This window comes from Dreissena polymorpha, chromosome 3 (genome assembly GCF_020536995.1).
Source record: "Dreissena polymorpha isolate Duluth1 chromosome 3, UMN_Dpol_1.0, whole genome shotgun sequence".
In the NCBI taxonomy this organism is placed as follows: domain Eukaryota; kingdom Metazoa; phylum Mollusca; class Bivalvia; order Myida; family Dreissenidae; genus Dreissena; species Dreissena polymorpha.
In genome coordinates, this window is record NC_068357.1 from 34,891,737 (window position 1) to 34,910,244 (window position 18,508).

General features: G+C 35.0%; 1 protein-coding gene and 1 long non-coding RNA gene across 4 annotated transcripts in view; both read left to right on the forward strand.

Moving 5' to 3' along the window:
* Positions 1-1,769, forward strand: LOC127873665 (uncharacterized). The gene is made up of 3 exons (XR_008046318.1): positions 1-71; positions 807-922; positions 1,180-1,769. It is a non-coding gene; the product is annotated as an uncharacterized LOC127873665 (long non-coding RNA).
* A 2,097-nt stretch (positions 1,770-3,866) lies between these two features.
* The window catches only part of LOC127873663 (40S ribosomal protein S12-like), a 42,706-nt gene continuing 28,064 nt past the window's right edge, over positions 3,867-18,508 (forward strand). For all 3 annotated transcript variants that reach the window (XM_052417576.1, XM_052417575.1, XM_052417574.1), the window contains exons 1-5: positions 3,867-3,983; positions 4,124-4,166; positions 9,392-9,532; positions 14,149-14,251; positions 14,529-14,630. In XM_052417576.1, the coding sequence (XP_052273536.1) occupies positions 4,144-4,166; positions 9,392-9,532; positions 14,149-14,251; positions 14,529-14,630 (369 nt within the window). In that variant the 5' untranslated portion in view covers positions 3,867-3,983; positions 4,124-4,143. The remainder of the gene's footprint in view (positions 3,984-4,123; positions 4,167-9,391; positions 9,533-14,148; positions 14,252-14,528; positions 14,631-18,508) is intronic.

An 18,508-nucleotide genomic window follows, 5' to 3' on the forward strand; every position in this document is an offset into this window, starting at 1 on the left:
CACGGTGCCTATACCAAGTGACTTTTTAAGATCTGTGTGGGGAGTAAAATATCAACAAAAGCGCGACGAAGGTAAGATTTTTAAGGATAACTTTTTTAATATGTCACTATTTTTTATGGGATAAAGTGGAGAGCCCGCTCATTCATGGTAGTTTTCTATAGGTATCATGATTTTATAAAACAAATAAGTATTTTTTCAGTAAAGTGCAACCGCGCGTTTGAACGGTTAGAAAAGGGTAGGATCAGTGTGGGGACATTATTTATTTTTTACACAAAAACATCACCTCTGGTGAAATTAAGAAATAAATTTTATGGGCGGAGCTTACACTATATCATTTTGCATCCATTTTCAGGTTTCTGTTATTTATTTACGAAACAAAATTCAAGAAAACTATTCTTACAGTAATATGATCTGTGTGGTATACGTTTTTCAACGGATCTGTGTGGTATACTGTTTTTAAGTTTTTCAGTTCTATTTAGTTGTTTAAAAAAATGCTTGTCAACAATGTATTTGAAACTGGATTTTAAATGCGCTAGCATGTAAAACACATAATGGCTATACACTACGCTTGCACCGCTTGTTGAACTAATACATAATTATGATTTACAGGCATGCTGTACAATCCCCATTATAATATTAAAATCTTACGCTGGAGCATCTTAAATCGATGACATGTCCATGCTTACCTTAAATAAGTGTACACTTTATGTTATTGTATCAAATTCCATTTTTATTTTGGCGCCAAACACTACTGTCAGGTGAAGTAATGTATCGTATATTATTTTTGATATTATATTTGCTTTAAGGTATGGCTCAATGCTCCGAATGCGGAAAAATGTCGAAGACCAGAGCTGGATTATTGCGCCACATTAGGGGACACGCTAACTCTGGAAACTATAACTGCTGTGAGAAAGCATTTCAGGTAAGATTAAATACCTTAAAAATAGTTACATTTTTATACATTTATGCTAACCAGATGAACGGATTTTCTTGAAACAACACAAATATACAATATATCTCATCTCTCAGGTTATCATATATTTTTAAATAACTCAATAATCGTCAAATCGTTTGTCATTTAAAACTAACGAACGCGTGTCCTCGGATACTAACTTTTTTTAAATAGCGTGTCTACGCATTGAAATGTCACGTGAATAAAATATGTTGTTTTTTTCTCAGGATGCCTACAATCTTAGAAGGCTTCAACGAACAAAGGACCCCACTGTCACGTGTGTGTACAGTGCGGCAGGAGCTTTGCGGACAAGTACCTACTCGTGGCTAGAGAGAAAAGTGCAAAAAAGAGGGATTGGTGATATGTTACCAGTGTGGGTTGGCAGTTAGGAGTGAGAATGACCTCAGAGAGCACGTCAATACCCACATGCATGACAAGTGTTACAGTAGTGAGGAGTGTTTCAAAACGTACAAACGCAGAACAAACCTTTCTCGATACGTGAGGACTTCACATAAATCCGTGAATACTGATTAAAAATCATAATGGTTTACAGTTTGTTTGTGTAAGTTCATTATCGTTTTACGTTATTTTATTCGTTGTTTTACTTTTACTTTACTTTTCAAAATGATTCTAAAGTTATCCGAATTTGATTAATTTTTAGGTTTCGTTTAATTCGTTTGTGTGTTTGAAATCATTCTCAAATAATTGTGCAATAATTTGGATGTACGTTATTCATTAATATATCGCATCTGTGATTTGTATTATCGAATCTGTGATTCTTTTTTAATTATAACTTGATTAAAGTTTTGCGATGTTTTTTCGTTGGTTTCAATTTTAAATACCGCTGTCACGAGCTAGTTCGATAATCATAAGCAGCCAGGGTTTCTAATACTAGGGTTTTACACGATTGCTTTACATAATTAACTGCCTGCTAATAATTACTCTAGGCCGTGGTAATTGACAGTAAACAATGTATGCAATGTGGTTGTGTATACAATACAATACTCCTTAATTCGAATTACGCGTTGACATTCTTCAGAGCTGCATCCATCCACAACACAGAATCGTACATATATAATCATATAATATAATATTTATTCATTTACTTTTTATATTCTCTTCAAAATAATTAACGCTAAAGATAAGCATACACTTGTTACACTGAATACAACGACATAATTTATAACCTGACATTATCACCAACACATGGCGAATGATTGTCAATATCTATACTATGTAATAAACTAATGCAACAATATGAATTCCATATATGAAATAAAACACACAAACACACACATATATATATGTTTCTACTATGACCAGTATTTTGTTTTTAATAAACATACCGTTTACCTTAAACTTTAAATAACAACAAAATGACAAGCCAATACGTCTGGTGGATTCTGTTTTATCAGTTTGCATTCCAAATTTGATTTTAAAACATACGTATTACTCAGGAAAGAAAATGCCTTTGCTTTTTGTCAACCTGCGTAATATTTGACACAATTTCTATTGCAGAATTTGTGTCAGAATTAAAATGTCCATTGTGTTCGTCTATCCGCATTCTTATTGTTGGCAACAGTTTGCTATCGTTTCGTCTCGCCCGCTCCCACCTTACTCCTAGTGTCCCCTTCTGTATAGCATTCCTGTCTCGTGAAACTGTTTCCGCTATTTTTTTTCCCTTAACCCTTGTCCGCTCACTAGTGCCAAATAGGTGATTACTGAAATGAATGAATTTTTAAATAATAATAATAGATCTACTACTACTACTTTTACTACTACTACTAGTTAATTAATTAACTAATTAATTAAAAAATATATATATTGTCGTTATTATCTCAATTTATCCGTAAGTTGTAGAAACACGGATACCACACAGATCCTTCTAAACACGTATACCACACAGATCATATTACTGTTATAATATTTTTCTTGATTTTGTTTTCATAAATATATGAAAGAAACCTAAAAAAAGAATGCAAAATGATATAGTGTAAGCTCCGCCCATAAAGTTTATTGCTTTATTTCACGAGAGGTGATGTTTCTGTGTCATAATAAAATAATGTCCCCACACTGATCCTACCTTTTCTAACCGTTCAAACGCGCGGTTGCACTTTACTGAAAAAATATTCATTTGTTTTACAAAATCATGATACCTATAGAAAACTCTCATGAATGAGCGGGCTCTCCACTTTATCCCATTGAAAATGATGACATATTAAAAAAGTTATCCTTAAAAATCTTACCTTTGTCGTGCTTTTGTTGACATTTAACTCCCCACACAGATCTTAAAAAGTCACGTGGTATAGGCACCGTGACATTGGGATGCAACTTCCCCATTAATTTTCTTGACAGATACATATGTTAGTGAATGAAACACGTAGGTCTGTAAATGGCAGTAGCCATTTTTTTCACGCACCTAGATTATCCAAAATACATCGCTTTTAAAAAAGTAGTATTTATTTTATCGCTCTCAGATTGGGATGCAACAACCACATTAATATACTTGACAGATACATATGTTTGTTTGTGAAAACGTAGGTCTTTAAAGTTCAGTTATTTGTCAATTAAATAGACTTTCGAATGGAGTGCTTAATTTCCTATTTTATTTTGTAAAATATATGATTATACACATTTTGAATCGACTTAGCAAAAACGATTTTTCTTTCATAAAAAGCGACGCTTGCGTCTAAATAGCATGTGTTTTTATATGGCGTTGTTTTGTTTTTGCAGAAATATTTTTATTGTACATTTATGCATAAAACTGTTTGGATTGAAAACTTTTGATCATGCTACATAAAATGTAAATAAATACACTATTAAAAACGAAAAACGCTAGTTTCAATATTTTTTTGTATTTTAAAGTAAACAATTAATAGTCGAAAATCGCATGACGGAGAGCGCCTAATTCGATTCAAGCACACCAATGACGGGTTTTATTACATTATGATAATCGATCTATTCGGAAGGTCACTGGAGTTTACCGTTTCCGCTTCCTTTCTACACGGAGTTTCCGAAGTGGAATATCATTGTGAGTGAACGTAAACGAAATCGACATAATCTATCAATTGTGCATTGTGTCATCGATTCTATTATCAATACAATCATACATATTATCAATACAATCATACATAAGATGCTTTACTATACGTTGTTTCGTTCTAATTGCAGAAGGACGTCCGTTTCTCGACATGGCTGGTTCGGATACGGAAGGGTATGCAATAAGCATCTTGTCAAAACAAAACACTTGTAAACATGTGATATGCACTTCATTCCGCGGTTTTCGTTGAAGATATTTTATCTCAAAGTTAGTTTATTTGTGACCAGCGCTTCCACTAGCTATCAACCGTTGGAAATCCTGACTTCCAAGTCGAGATAGTTGGATAGTGGACGTCCCTTGCATAAAGTTTGAACTGGGTCAGGGCTCGAAATTAACACTCGCACACTCGCAAAATGCGAGTGGAAAATACCGATTGCGAGTTAAGTTTTAAGCCACTAGAAATCTTTTGCGAGTGAAGAAAGAGTGAAAAAAAAGAGTTATATTGCTAAATGCGCTCGACGTTGTGAACGCTAAACCCCAGGTCCATTAATAGAACGTCCGAATACCCATATGCGGAAGATCGCACTTTGTATGTAGACTGGTATATTTATAGTACATATATGCGGATGGTATTGGTACAAAGAACATGAAACAGTTGATTATCCACACATGTTCACTATAAAAGACATAAAAACCTGAACAGTCATGTCGTCGAAGCGAAAAATAACTAGTTTCTTTTTGCCCACAGATTGAAATAACAAAACGAAATGTAAAGCAAAGTTAACCGTTGAGTTGAGAAAAAAAAACGGAAATTAAATTCTTCCACGAAAACAGTGAACAAGTGGGGAAAAGAACTTCATATATAACACCCAAACTTGTGGTTGATGTAATATTTTATTTAGTTTTAATAGTACTAAACTTATATACAAACTTGCTTTTATTTATGTTTCCAGCAAATTTTGCGAGAATGTTTTTGATTTTGCGAGCTGGTATTTAAGCTGCTCGCAATGTTTTGCTAGTAGAGAGAAAAGTTAAATTCGAGCCCTGTGGGTCACACTTTTTTATCAGTATTTTAGTATACCGTACCGTATGTGCTGATGTCTAGACACATACATCTATTTAACGTCAGTCAAAAGCTATTCATAGCTTTTGTTTATCATGTTTGTATATCATACCGACATTAAATAAATATGGTTTGATTTGATATGACATGATGATGTTCCAGGCTTTTTCCGCTCCATTTTGGGAAAACCCCACACTGGAATTTTGGAAATTTCGCGTCGTGAAAACCCCCATTTTGGGAAAAAATTAATCGCGAAATTGGCTCAATTGGGAAAAATGATCGCATGTAAATTATTTAAAACAGTGTTTCTTATATTTCAAAGAAGCCGTTAACTGGTAAATAACGACTATTTTGATAACTTATTAAAATTTTACAAAATATTATGAACATGTGTGATTAGTGCAGGTTTTTTAATCTGAATTTGGGGAAAAGGCTTGGCCTTTTTGAGGTGAAAAAAATCGCGGGAAGCGCCGGATTTTGAGGAAAAAAATGAAAGTCTTAAATAATCATTAACATATTTTACAGTTCTTAAAAGAAATTCAAGGCAACAGATAATTTAATTATGCAATACTAAGGGTTAAAAAAAAAATAAAAATTTTTTTTTTTTTTTTTTCAATTGGGAATTTTTTTTCAATTGGGAAAAAAACAACCAGATTTGCATTGGGAATGGGGCCGAATTTCGGACCCGTGGCATAGGGCGGAAAAAGCCTGTGTTCCAACTCTTTATCTATTAAAGTCAAGTTACCATTACCGGATCATTACCCATAGCGGATCACTTTCATGTTCAAGAGTGTTATCGTGATAAATAGTTGACATTTTTAGATGATATTTTGCACACATCATCTTCAAGGCATGTTCTTTTAAAACGCATTGATTGAGTCGTGATCGGAGCTACTCTTTGTCAAACATTTCGGTATGTTTTGCAGACATGTATATACGACTTTGTTTTCTTCCGTCTCGTTTCAAAATCGAGGTTGAACATTTTTCGCTGCCACATGCTATAACTCTGTTGGAAAGTAAAAAGTTGACGCATTAATTTAAAGTCCATTTAGTAGTATTTCTGTCTTCAAGAGTCCATTTTAGTTTCGATTCGTATTTAAGTTTTTGCAAGACCTTAAATGAAATGAAGAATTAGGCATGATAATATGCGTATTGATAATATATTTAAAAATATGCAAATCTTATTGATTCTTACAATAAATGATCTCCATCATAATGTTTAATTTATTTTCCAAGTTCAATATCGATCATTAGATATGATTCAAACAATTTACATGGTTTATAAGATGCCCGTACATTATCAATCTATTTAGGATTTTCAACAGATAATTCACACAAGAACACCATGCTTAAAGTGTACATTCAAGATAACATATAGAAAACAATTAATAACAAAAAAATGAATATAATTTATAACTGGTCATTGTAAACAACGCAGTTTATGGTTCGACAGTTCAAATAGCTCGTTAGATGCCCCCTGAGTGGTTTCGATCAAGTGATCCGTTATGGCGACAATTGATCCGTAAATGCATGAATTCTTTTGCGAAAAAAGGTATAACAAATACATTTTGCCCGCGTTTAAAAATAAGACTATGTGCTGAATCAGTAAGCAAAGTTAATTATTTAATCAAACTGGTGTAAAAGAAGTCTCAAAACAGTTATTGCTTTTCACCAGAACAACGTTATTATGCTACTGATCTGGTAATGGTAACTTGACTGTACCCAATAATCCAGTATTGAATTAACTTTTCAAAACCAAAATATTACCAATAATAATAAATTTTAATAAAATAACAATATTGTAGATGAATGTAATAAAGAATTTCATAAGCACAAACATCCAACAATATTTATTATTTAACACAAGGGCATATTCAAAGTGAATATGGTATGGACACATCCTAAATGTTGTGATATTGGTCGGTATTCCGTGCTTTATTGAATTTTTAAATGAGCATATTAATTAAATGTGTAATACAAAACACTCTTCTGACTTGTAATTTTAACGATGCTTACTAATGTTATCTTCAAATAAACAGTGCTCAAATGCTTAGTCTTTTTCCAGATAAAAATACACAAAAATTGAGCCAAGTACATGTAAAGTCAGCAGCATGGAAAGCATAGGCTTAGTGGTTTTCGGATAAAAACTTTGTAGCACAGAGAACATAGAATTCTTTTGATTTAGATTAGAACTTTCATAGCTCATTAAAAAAGACATTACCCACTGGCTGACATATTAGCGGCGCACAGGAAATTTGTAAACACAGACTGTTCAGGATGAACATGCCAGACGTCCTAATCTTAGCGGGACAGTCCTGCTTTTGGGGTGTTTGTCCCAGTGTCCCAATGTGACACAATTTGTCCCAGACATTCAAAAATGACATGTGTTTTAAAAGGTTACAATAACATTCGCTATTAAAGCTCTTTCTGGCTTAAATAACCAACGCTAATCTATTTACTGCCCCTATCGAAGAAACGGTATCTAGTGACAGCGATTTTCCTCCTTCTTTATAAAGTACCGGTAAACGGTACTTTCCCAATCGAACGAAAATTCCCAAATTCCCAAAACGGTACTTTCCCAATCGAGCGAAAATTCCCAAATTCCCAATCGGCATCTGGAAAAATCCCAATCAGCGCCGAATTTTTTCTCAAAACGATAGAAAGTTTCGTAAAAAAACCAACTTTCGGCGAGCGAACAAAGAAAATCGTATAGTTGTGTGTAACCACGCGCTCGATTAATTTCGGGTTTTATTATTCAGCGCATTCAATCAATAGAGTTGTTACTGTTTCCGGTTCTTTTGCCAGGCAGCCAGCGTACTGTTTTACGTCGGTTTGTAACCTTATCGTAGTTTGAAATGAGTCATAATAGCAAATATTATGCCAAAAAACCAATCGGAACCATCTATCACAGGACACATTGACAGCAATAATGATGCTGTGCAGGGAGGGATGCAGGCAACTGAGTGATGATCAAACAACAAAGATTGTTGAAATTTTCACAAAAATGAAAGAGAGAGACATTGCTTTAAAAGAGATTAAAACAACTAGTAATTGATTTGGTGTGTTCTTTATAATATTTTGTTATTTATATAAACTTTATAACTTAATGGTCATTAAGGCATGCCTGCAAATGATTATTTAAATGGGTATGTTCAATTAAGTATGAACTGTATGATGTATTTAATAAGACCCAAACTTCACGACGCGATTTTCCCAATTTCAGGATTTCACGACTCTATTTCCCAATTTTGAGGTTTTCACGACTAAATTTTTCCCAATCGGACCTGTACGGGTACTTTTCCCAATTGGACAAGGAAAATCGCTGAGTGATCCAGTGTTGTTTTTGACACCTATTCATGGATCTATCGGCTTATTATTGATTTTATCTGCATTCCCACCAGTGTTTTTTTATGATAGCTAATTGCTAGCGAGAGATGCATGGTATTTATTAAAAGCAGACTGCTTTTGTATTTCATGGCCAAAGTCAAGTCCAAAGATACTATCCAACGATTAAGCATGCCTCTGTCCCAAATTGAACTAGAGTAGAGAGTACAAAAGCAGTCTGCTTTTAATAAATACCATGCATCTCTAGCTAGCAATTAGCGACCCCTATCATAAAAACACACTGGTGGGAATGCAGATATGTCGGTCAATAGAGATGCATCGCTAATGTTATACTTGTTTTGTACAAACCGACTTTAAATAAAATTTGTATTTGTTTAAGAGGCATGTCCCAAATTTCTTGCTATGGATTCCTCCGCATAGTACGCATGTGTGTTTACTTCTAGAAAATGGAGAACGTCGTGTGTTCATGAAATTCTTAAACACATTTTTTGTCAATATTTGACAGAAATAATGAGGTTTTGTCAGTAATATACTGATTAATGACTGCAGTAAAGGTGGCATGATTGATCATTTTGGGTGTCCCGCTTTTTGGTCAACTGTCCCGACATTTTAAATGGAATATCCCGATTTGGCCCTGTACATTTCTTGCATGTATTAATATAGTTATTCTGCACGCACACCATATAATGTAAGATTTTCAAATTGCACGAAAGGAACATATTTAGATATGATATTTGTGTTTATAATTGGATTAAAACATTTAATGTGGATCATATTACTTATTAATGTGCCACCTTAAGTTCCAGGGAATGACTTGATTTGAGCTGGGATTTGGATTATTGCAAATATACAGAAAATGTGCACTTCATTATTTGATAGATATGTCTTGTAAATGAAAATTTAACTGTTCACAGTAATTGTTTGAGATTTACATGACAAGGCATATTTATAAATCCAATCGTAAACACCAAATCATTATTATAACTTGTAGAGATGAGATTCCCACCCCTGTTGTGGCGGCGGCCGCTGGTGCCATGGATGTGATGACTGCCCTACAGGAGGTCCTCAAAACTGCACTGATCAGTGACGGGCTAGCCCGTGGTCTCCATGAGTGTGCCAAGGCTCTTGACAAGTGAGGAATCCTGCATGGTTCGGTGTTGTGCTAAGTTATATGTTTACAGTTAATAGTTTGAATATGGTTTGTTTTTAGCTCACCTGTCACAAAGTGACATGGTGAGCTTATGTGACCGTGTGATGTCCGGCGTTCGTTGTGCGTGCGTGTGTCCGTCAACAATTTGTTTGTGTAGACAGTAGAGGTCACAGTTTTCATCCAATCTTTATGAAATTTGGTCAGAATGTTTATCTTGATAAAATCTGGGTTGGGATTGTAATTGGGTCATCTGGGGTCAAAAACTAGGTCACTTGGTAAAATAATAGAAAACCTTGTGTAGACAATAGAGGTCACAGTTTTCATCAAATCTTAATGATATTTGGTCAGAATGTTTATCTTGATGAAATCTGGGTTTGGATTGTATTTGGGTCATCTGCGGTCTAAAACTAGGTCATTAGGTCAAATAATAGAAAAACTTTGTGTACACAATAGAGGTCACAGTTTTGCATCCAATCTTTATGAAATTTGGTCAGAATGTTTATCTTGATGAAATCTGGGTTGGGATTGTATTTGGGTCACTTGGGGTCAAAAACTAGGTCACTAGGTCAAATAATAGAAAAACCATGTGTAGACAATAGAGGTCACAGTTTTCATCAAATCTTAATGAAATTTGGTAAGAATGTTTATCTTGATGAAATCTGGGTTGGGATTGTATTTGGGTCATCTGCGGTCAAAAACTAGGTCACTAGGTCAAATAATAGAAAAACCTTGTGTAGACAATAGAGGTCACAGTTTTCATCCAATCTTTATTAAATTTTGTCAGAATGTTTATCTTGATGAAATCTGGGTTGGGATTGTATTTGAGTCACTTGGGGTCAAAAACTAGGTCACTAGGTCAAATAAAAGAAAAACCATGTGTAGACAATAGAGGTCACAGTTTTCATCAAATCTTAATGAAATTTGGTCAGAATGTTTATCTTGATGAAATCTGGGTTGGGATTGTATTTGGGTCATATGCGGTCTAAAACTAGGTCACTAGGTCAAATAATAGAAAAACCTTGTGTAGACAATAGAGGTCACAGTTTTCATCCAATCTTTATGAAATTTGGTCAGAATGTTTATCTTGATGAAATCTGGGTTGGGATTGTACATGTATTTGGGTCACCTGGGGTCAAAAACTAGGTCACTAGGTCAAATAATAGAAAACCTTGTGTAGACAATAGAGGTCACAGTTTTCATCCAATCTTTATGAAATTTGGTCGGAATGTTTATCTTGATGAAATCTGGGTTGGGATTGTATATGGGTCATCTGGGGTCAAAAACAAGGTCAAATAATAGAAAAACCTTGTGTAGACAATAGAGGTCACAGTTTTCATCCAATCTTAATGAGATTTGGTCAGAATGTTTATCTTGATGAAATCTGGGATGGGATTGTATTTGAGTCATCTGGGGTCATAAACTAGGACACAGGGCTTTTTTTAAGCGGACGCCCGCTTGCCCGTGCCGGGTTAAAATCTTCGCGGGCAAGTGATTTTCCAAAGTATATAGTCCGCCGGGCATGTCCGTTTCGTATAAGTATAATTGCGGTATTTTTTCGACTTTTCCCCTTGTATCTATTTATTATCTTTGGGTCAATATATTTTTTATCGAGTACAAATAAAACGAGATTTGATTGGTCGCTTGCGTTGTATAAGCCAATCTAAACGCTCAAAACAAGTTCTACTCGGCAGACGTTTCAACATGGCGGACGGTAGCGTCCAGCCGATTTTTTTCTATTTTTAATAAAAGTCACTCGAAACACTCAAAGGAACAAACCAAAACAACCGAAAAAGAAAGGAAGAGAAATATTAAAATGAATCACGAAAGCCTAACTTTCAAACATCGTGGCTTGATGAAATTCCATAATAACAAGCAAGATAAAATTTGTTGGTAGTAACTGTGCTATTCCAATTTTCTTGTGTAAAAGCACTCAAACTGAAACAATTTCAGAACAGTTACTAGAACTGGATGAAGAAGCGTATACTAGTGATAGTGATGTCTGTGAACATGAATATAATAACTGTGAAAAGGATTGTTCACAGTTTGAAAATCAAGTTGAATATGCAGACCGTTTCAAACTTGCTAAGAATGCATATGAAGAGTTTCTCACTATTTTAAACTGTGAATAACTTGTATGTTACATATTCAAAGTTTAAAATAGTGAGAAACTCTTCATCAACGATATCAACATGATTTTCAAACTCTGAACAATCATTTGCACAGTACTATTTTAATCCCTCCCCCCTTTTAATCTTTGCCATAACTTGTATAGATATAGTGACAAGTATACCGTTTTAAAATTTTAATAGTAATAAACTCTTCATATGTATTGTATTCAATAGTGACTATTCAATGAAATAAAACTGTCCAGATTGTGTTTTGTTGACAACTTTATATTATAAAACGATTATTGTTTTATTAACCAGGTTTTCCGAAGGAGAAAACTGGTTATTAGATTGGCGAATGCGGGCGGGCTGGCAGAATAAGCTTGTCCGGGCCATAACTATGTTGTTCATCGTCAGATTTTAAAATCATTTGGCACATTTGTTCACCATCATTGGACGGTGTGTCGCGCGAAATAATTACGTCGATATCTCCAAGGTCAAGGTCACACTTTGAGTTCAAAGGTCAAAAATGGCCATAAATGAGCTTGTCCTGGCCATAACTATGTCATTCATTGTGAGATTTTAAAATCATTTGGCACATTTGTTCACCATCATGGGACGGTGTGTCCCACGAAAGAATCACGTCAATATCTCCAATGTCAAGGTCGCCACGACTAAAAATAGATTTAAAAAAAAAAAAAATTACAAAGGGGGTTAATTTTTTTTGGTCATTTCAAAAGTTCAGTTTGAGTTTTCTCCCTTTATCAGATTTTTTTTTCACAATGAAAACATGGTTTTGTGACAATTTTGTCCCTTGTTCTTGATACATTGAATATAGCTGAAATTAAATCTAGCATTATAATGCATGTGAATGCTTTAAAGATCAAATGACAATAAAAAATTGACTTCAAAATAGGGCAACCAGTTTTTAATGAGGGCAAGTAGATGTTCAAAGTAACTTGCCCCTCGGGCAAGTGAGTGTCAATTTCTTACGTTAACCCCTGGGACACTTGGTCAAATTATAGAAAAACCTTGTGTAGACAATAGAGGTCACAGTTTTCATCCAATCTTTATGAAATTTGGTCAGAATGTTTATCTGGATGAAATCTGGGATGGGATTGTATTTGGGTCATCTGGGGTCAAAAACTAGGTCAACTAATAGAAAAACCTTGTGCAGACAATAGAGGGCATAGTTTTCATCTGATCTTAATGAAATATGGTCAGAATGTTTATCTTGATAATATCTGATTTTGGATCGTATATGGGTTACTGGGGTCAAAAATAAGGTCACCGGGCCAATTCTAGTAAAACCTTGTGTAGATGAAACAGGTCACAGTTTTCATCACGTCTTAATGAAATTATGTCAGAATGTATTAATTAATGAAATCTGGCTTGGGATTGTATAAGGGTCTGATAGAATTTAAGTTGATGTAGCAAGGTTAGTAAGGTGAGCGATTCAGGGCCATCATGGCCCTCTGGTTTGGGATTACTTGGATGTTGACAGTGAATCTGTTTAATGCAATTTACAATGAACATGAAAACAATATGCCTGAGCTGTTTGATTTGGGGTAAAGGCTTGGCCTTCCATTTTGGGCGGGGAAACATTGCCAACAAATCTGAGAAAGGGGAATTTGTTTCCAAAGTAAGCTTGAAATTTGGGTGAGACTGCATCATTTCAAAGAAATTTTCTTAGGGGAAGTGGCCTTTATATACAAGGCCTTTGATAAAGAAGGAAAAAGCCCTGTATGCAGTTCTTAAATATGAGCAGATTGACAAAGTCTTATGTTACTACTTAAAAAGCAAGGAAATTTCAAATACCACTTATATAAATCTGAGAATCAGAGAAAACCTGTTCAAAATTCACAAGTGCATATTTTTGAATAATTTATGTTATTTTCTAATGTATAATATATATACTAAGGATCTGGCACAAATTATTTTTTCATACCATATTTTATTTAAGGAGTTCAGGAATTTTGTTAGTCAGCAAGCCTTTGGCTTGCTTACAAATGAATTTCCTGGACGATTTTAATAACATATGGTATGAAATGACAACGAGTGTCATATCTTTTTTATCACATGCTTTTAAATGAGCAAATTAAATAGATATTTACGCAAACATAATGATAAATCCCGAATGTTGTTTACATATTGTGACGTCATTTGACGTTGCAACGTCATTTCAGCAAAATAACAAAATGCGATTGGTCAATGAAAAAGTATATTACACATGTGTAAGATACAAATATTCATAATGGTTATGTTACATGATGATGGGAAACAGGGTATGGTATGTGATTAAACATTATGTAACAGAAGTACAAGACAAGTAGTCAGCATAAATAAACTGACAGATACCATGCATACAGAAAGCCAGGTTAAAATACTGCACTAATTTGACAATGACTGTTAAATAATGATATATGAAAATAATCCATTGGAAAAATTGATGTGACAATAATCAAAGCCATTGTAAACTATGTTGTTTTCCAGACGTCAAGCTCACTTGTGTGTTCTTGCAAACAACTGTGATGAAGCTATGTACGTAAAACTCGTCGAAGCTCTCTGTGCAGAACATGGAATCAACCTGATCAAGGTATGAGTAGGTTTCGTTTTGATGTATTAATGGTTTGTAGGCTTGTCTCGAAGATCTTCCTCAATATTAAATGTGTAAAATTGTCTCCATTTTACAAATATGCTAAATATTCGTTGGCAAACATTTGTTAATGTGAGCATTTGTTGGTGTTAATTCCTTGTACATTGTATGTAAAACTTATTACTAATCGTCCTCTCTTATATGGTGCATGACCATACTGCTTTAAATGCTATAAATATAATTGTGCCAATAACATGGTCAAAATGTGATTGGACAGGTTGATGACAACAAGAAGCTCGGAGAATGGGTGGGTCTGTGCAAAATTGACAAGGAAGGAAAAGCAAGAAAAATAGTTGGTTGCAGCTGTGTTGTTGTTAAGGTATACATTTGTCATAGTCTAAAATTTTCTAAGATGTGATGTTTATGCCCCCCTTCGAAGAAGAGGGGGTATATTGTTTTGCTCATGTCAGTCGGTCTGTTGGTCGGTCGGTCTGTCCGTCGGTCCGTCCACCAGGTGGTTGTCAGACGATAACTCAAGAACGCTTGGGCCTAGGATCATGAAACTTCATAGGTACATTGATCATGACTCGCAGATGACCCCTATTGATTTTGAGGTCACTAGGTCAAAGGTCAAGGTCACGGTGACCCGAAATAGTAAAATGGTTTTGGAATAATAACTCAAGAACGCATACGCCTAGGATCATGAAACTTCATGGGTAGATTGATCATGACTTGCAGATTACCCCTATTGATTTTGAGGTCACTAGGTCAAAGGTCACGGTGACCCGAAATAGTAAAATGGTTTCCGGATGATAACTCAAGAATGCATACGCCTAGGATCATGAAACTTCATAGGTAGATTGATCATAACTCGCAGATGACCCCTATTGATTTTGAGGTCACTAGGTCAAAGGTCAAGGTCACAGTGACCTGAAATAGTAAAATGGTTTTCGGATGATAGCTCGAGAACGCATACGCCTAGGATCATGAAACTTCATAGGTAGATTGATCATGACTTGCAGATGACCCCTATTGATTTTGAGGTCACAAGGTCAAAGGTCAAGGTCACGGTGACCCGAAAAAGTAAAATGATTTTCGGATGATAACTCAAGAACGCTTTTGCCTAGGATCATGACACTTCATAGGTACATTGATTGTGACTCGCAGATGACCCCTATTGATTTTCAGGTCACTAGGTCAAAGGTCAAGGTCACAGTGACAAAAATCGTATTCACACAATGGCTGCCACTACAACGGACAGCCCATATGGGGGGCATGCATGTTTTACAAACAGCCCTTTTGGTTTAGAAAGATAACCAAAAAATGCAGGTGAACTTCTTAACGTGAATTCCTGAATATTGCTCAATGGTGTAAATTGTACCCAGGTAAGGCCTAGGCATGTACAAGGTTTTGACAGAAAGTAACCTTATATGGGCATTTATGCAGAAATGCTTATCTTTAGAACTCGCCCCATTATTTTAATTAGCTATTTGTATGTTGTCAGAAACTTTGCACATTTCTGGCATCATAGAGTAAATGCAGAATAAAAAACTTGTGCCAAAAATGAAGAGTCACCACATGCTCCCTCTTCTTAGAGACACCATGCAGAGGAACATGTGACCACGGGTCTGATTTTCACAAGAGAACAAAATGTAATTCAGAATAGATATTAGACCCCCCGCCCTAGCATTGGTCAATATCTTGAATGTTGTGCAGCAATTCTTATGCTGGTTGTCATACTAGCATTGTAGAAAAGCTTTAAACATTCTCACAGTTAAGCATTTTATTTCTTTAATTAATCAATATTCATGATCATGAAAGGGCATTTTGTATTAAGACATGTGAGCAATTTTATATTGTCTGATTGTATTTTCTTTAAGTACTAGATAATTATGACATGCATTTTGTTCTTGGCTGCTTATTCTTCTGCCTGGCAACCAAAGAACTTTAAGATAATTTCCCATCTCAGCAATCTGGCGTTAATACATGTAATTAGTTTCTATTCCTGATACATGATGAGTCACCACATGCTCCCTCTTCTTAGAGAAACCATGCAGAGGAACATGTGACCACGGGTCTGATTGTCAGTTTTATGTTTACATGCTCTTGTAATTAATCATTTTTTAATTGTGCCCATGAAGGCTCACTCTAGTCTTGTTAGCTTATTTACCTTCTTGTGTTGGAATTTCCAGGAAAGTTTCCTTCTTTGTACTTGTTAACCCTTAAAGCGCTGGAGCTGAATTTTAAAGGCCTTTGCAAACAGTTTGGATCCAGATGAGACGCCACAGAACGTGGCGTCTCATCAGGATCCAAACTGTTTGCTATTCTGATAGTATTCTTTGAAAAAAATCGAAGAAAATGCTAATTTTAGAAATTCAACAGACAACATTTTAGCAGACGACAAATTTCCCAGCATGCAAAGGGTTAACTGAACAATCCTGCTATTATTCATACTTATTACACTGCAACGCCGATATATCGCGGTTATTGGGATCCAAAGATCGCGAGCGCGATATAACTCGAGAAATTTCTAACTTAATTGTATTGCAGTTAATCTGTCAAATTTCCCCAATGTTTTCATTTAAGTATACGGCGCTGCTACATATTTGTATAGTAATAATTGCAAACCAATTCTACAATAAACTTTTTCAGAACTACATACGTATCTGTATTTATCATAAAAAAACAAAATGTAAATTATATTTTTTATTTTCATGAACGATCGCTCGCAAATCAGCTTAAAAGAAGATTTCTTGCCGTCAATAGTGCATAGATTCAAATATACCCTTATAAAAAGTCCAAATGAAGGAACTGAAACAGTGTAACGGTAACGATACGGCGTGTTAAAATTATATTTTATTAAGAGGAAATGTCAATGCCACATAATTCGCGAGATACCACGGTACTTGTTGAAATTTACAACGAAACTTTTAATGGAAATTAATAATCTCAATGTTGTACCCGCTACGAAATTTTTATTTACAAATAAAAACACCCACGCCAATTTTCCCGCGCTTTTTTCGGGACAAAGAAATTCATGACCAGTACCAGTAAACTGCCATTATTACCTTTGCAATGAAATCAATTGGTTATTTCTTAAGTGTTAAAACAACCCCAGCCGTGTGTAAACAATACTGTCACTTATCGACTGTTTTTCGCGCTTCACTGCGTGCCATAGTAAGTCGCGAAATTTAGCGTGTTAATACTAGCTAGAACCGGTTTTTTGCTTAAGTTAGCGAATTCTCAGATTAAAACATGTCATTTAGTGAATATGCTCGTCGGATTTTTGGGAGCCATAGCCAAAGGGCGATATATTGGACAGCGCGATATACCGGTCCACGATATATATCGGCGTTGCAGTGTAGCTCACCAAAGCACAACATGCTCCCAATGAGATTTTCATGCTCTCTCGACTCTTGTTTATTTGATGTTTTCCATAAGACACATCATTGTAAATGCATACTAGTACGCAACTTCAGCTCATAAACTTACTTTCTTCAGAAGATTTTTTTTATTTAGGACAAGACATGCAATTTTATCAATGCTTTTAGTAAATCGTCGCTGTCGTTCTCAAACCTCGTAGCTACAAAATGCCAACTTTTCAGGAAAGAGAAAAAAACGTCTCATTTTTTTATAACGATGTTTTAGAAATTGAAATTCTGTAAAAATACCAAACAAATGAAGCTGCAAAATACGGTATAAGCCGTAGACGCGAAAGTCATACTGATAAGTCATACTGACAGTCAGACATGATAGCTACGAAATTTTGTCACCACAGTTTTGTCATTTTTATGAGGTACGACAATTCGTCCTGATAGGAAACCTCCTAGTTGCAAATAAAAAAAATTATAAAAACGTTTTTGTCAAATTTGTCCAAACGAAACGATGTACCTATAGGTGAAATGGCGTCGCTACGACTATTCGCCGGGAAAAAAGCCAACTATCATTCTACAACATTTCGTCACGTGACTTTTTCAAGGGATCTGATTGGTGTAGAGCTACGAGATATAGCACAAAACAAGCGTCAGACTTAATATATATTCGGAAAAGACGAAAAAAAATATTTTGAAAATTTTGGAGCTACGAGGTTTGAGAATGACAGCGACGAAATGCATTTATTTAAAGTGTTCATACTTTTCAAAACTTTTTAGGGAGAAAATACTTTGCTCTTCTGTTAATACAAACTTCTTAAAGCCTTGCTAATGCAACATTTTGTAGTGATACATGATGAGTCACCACATGCTCCCTCTTCTTAGA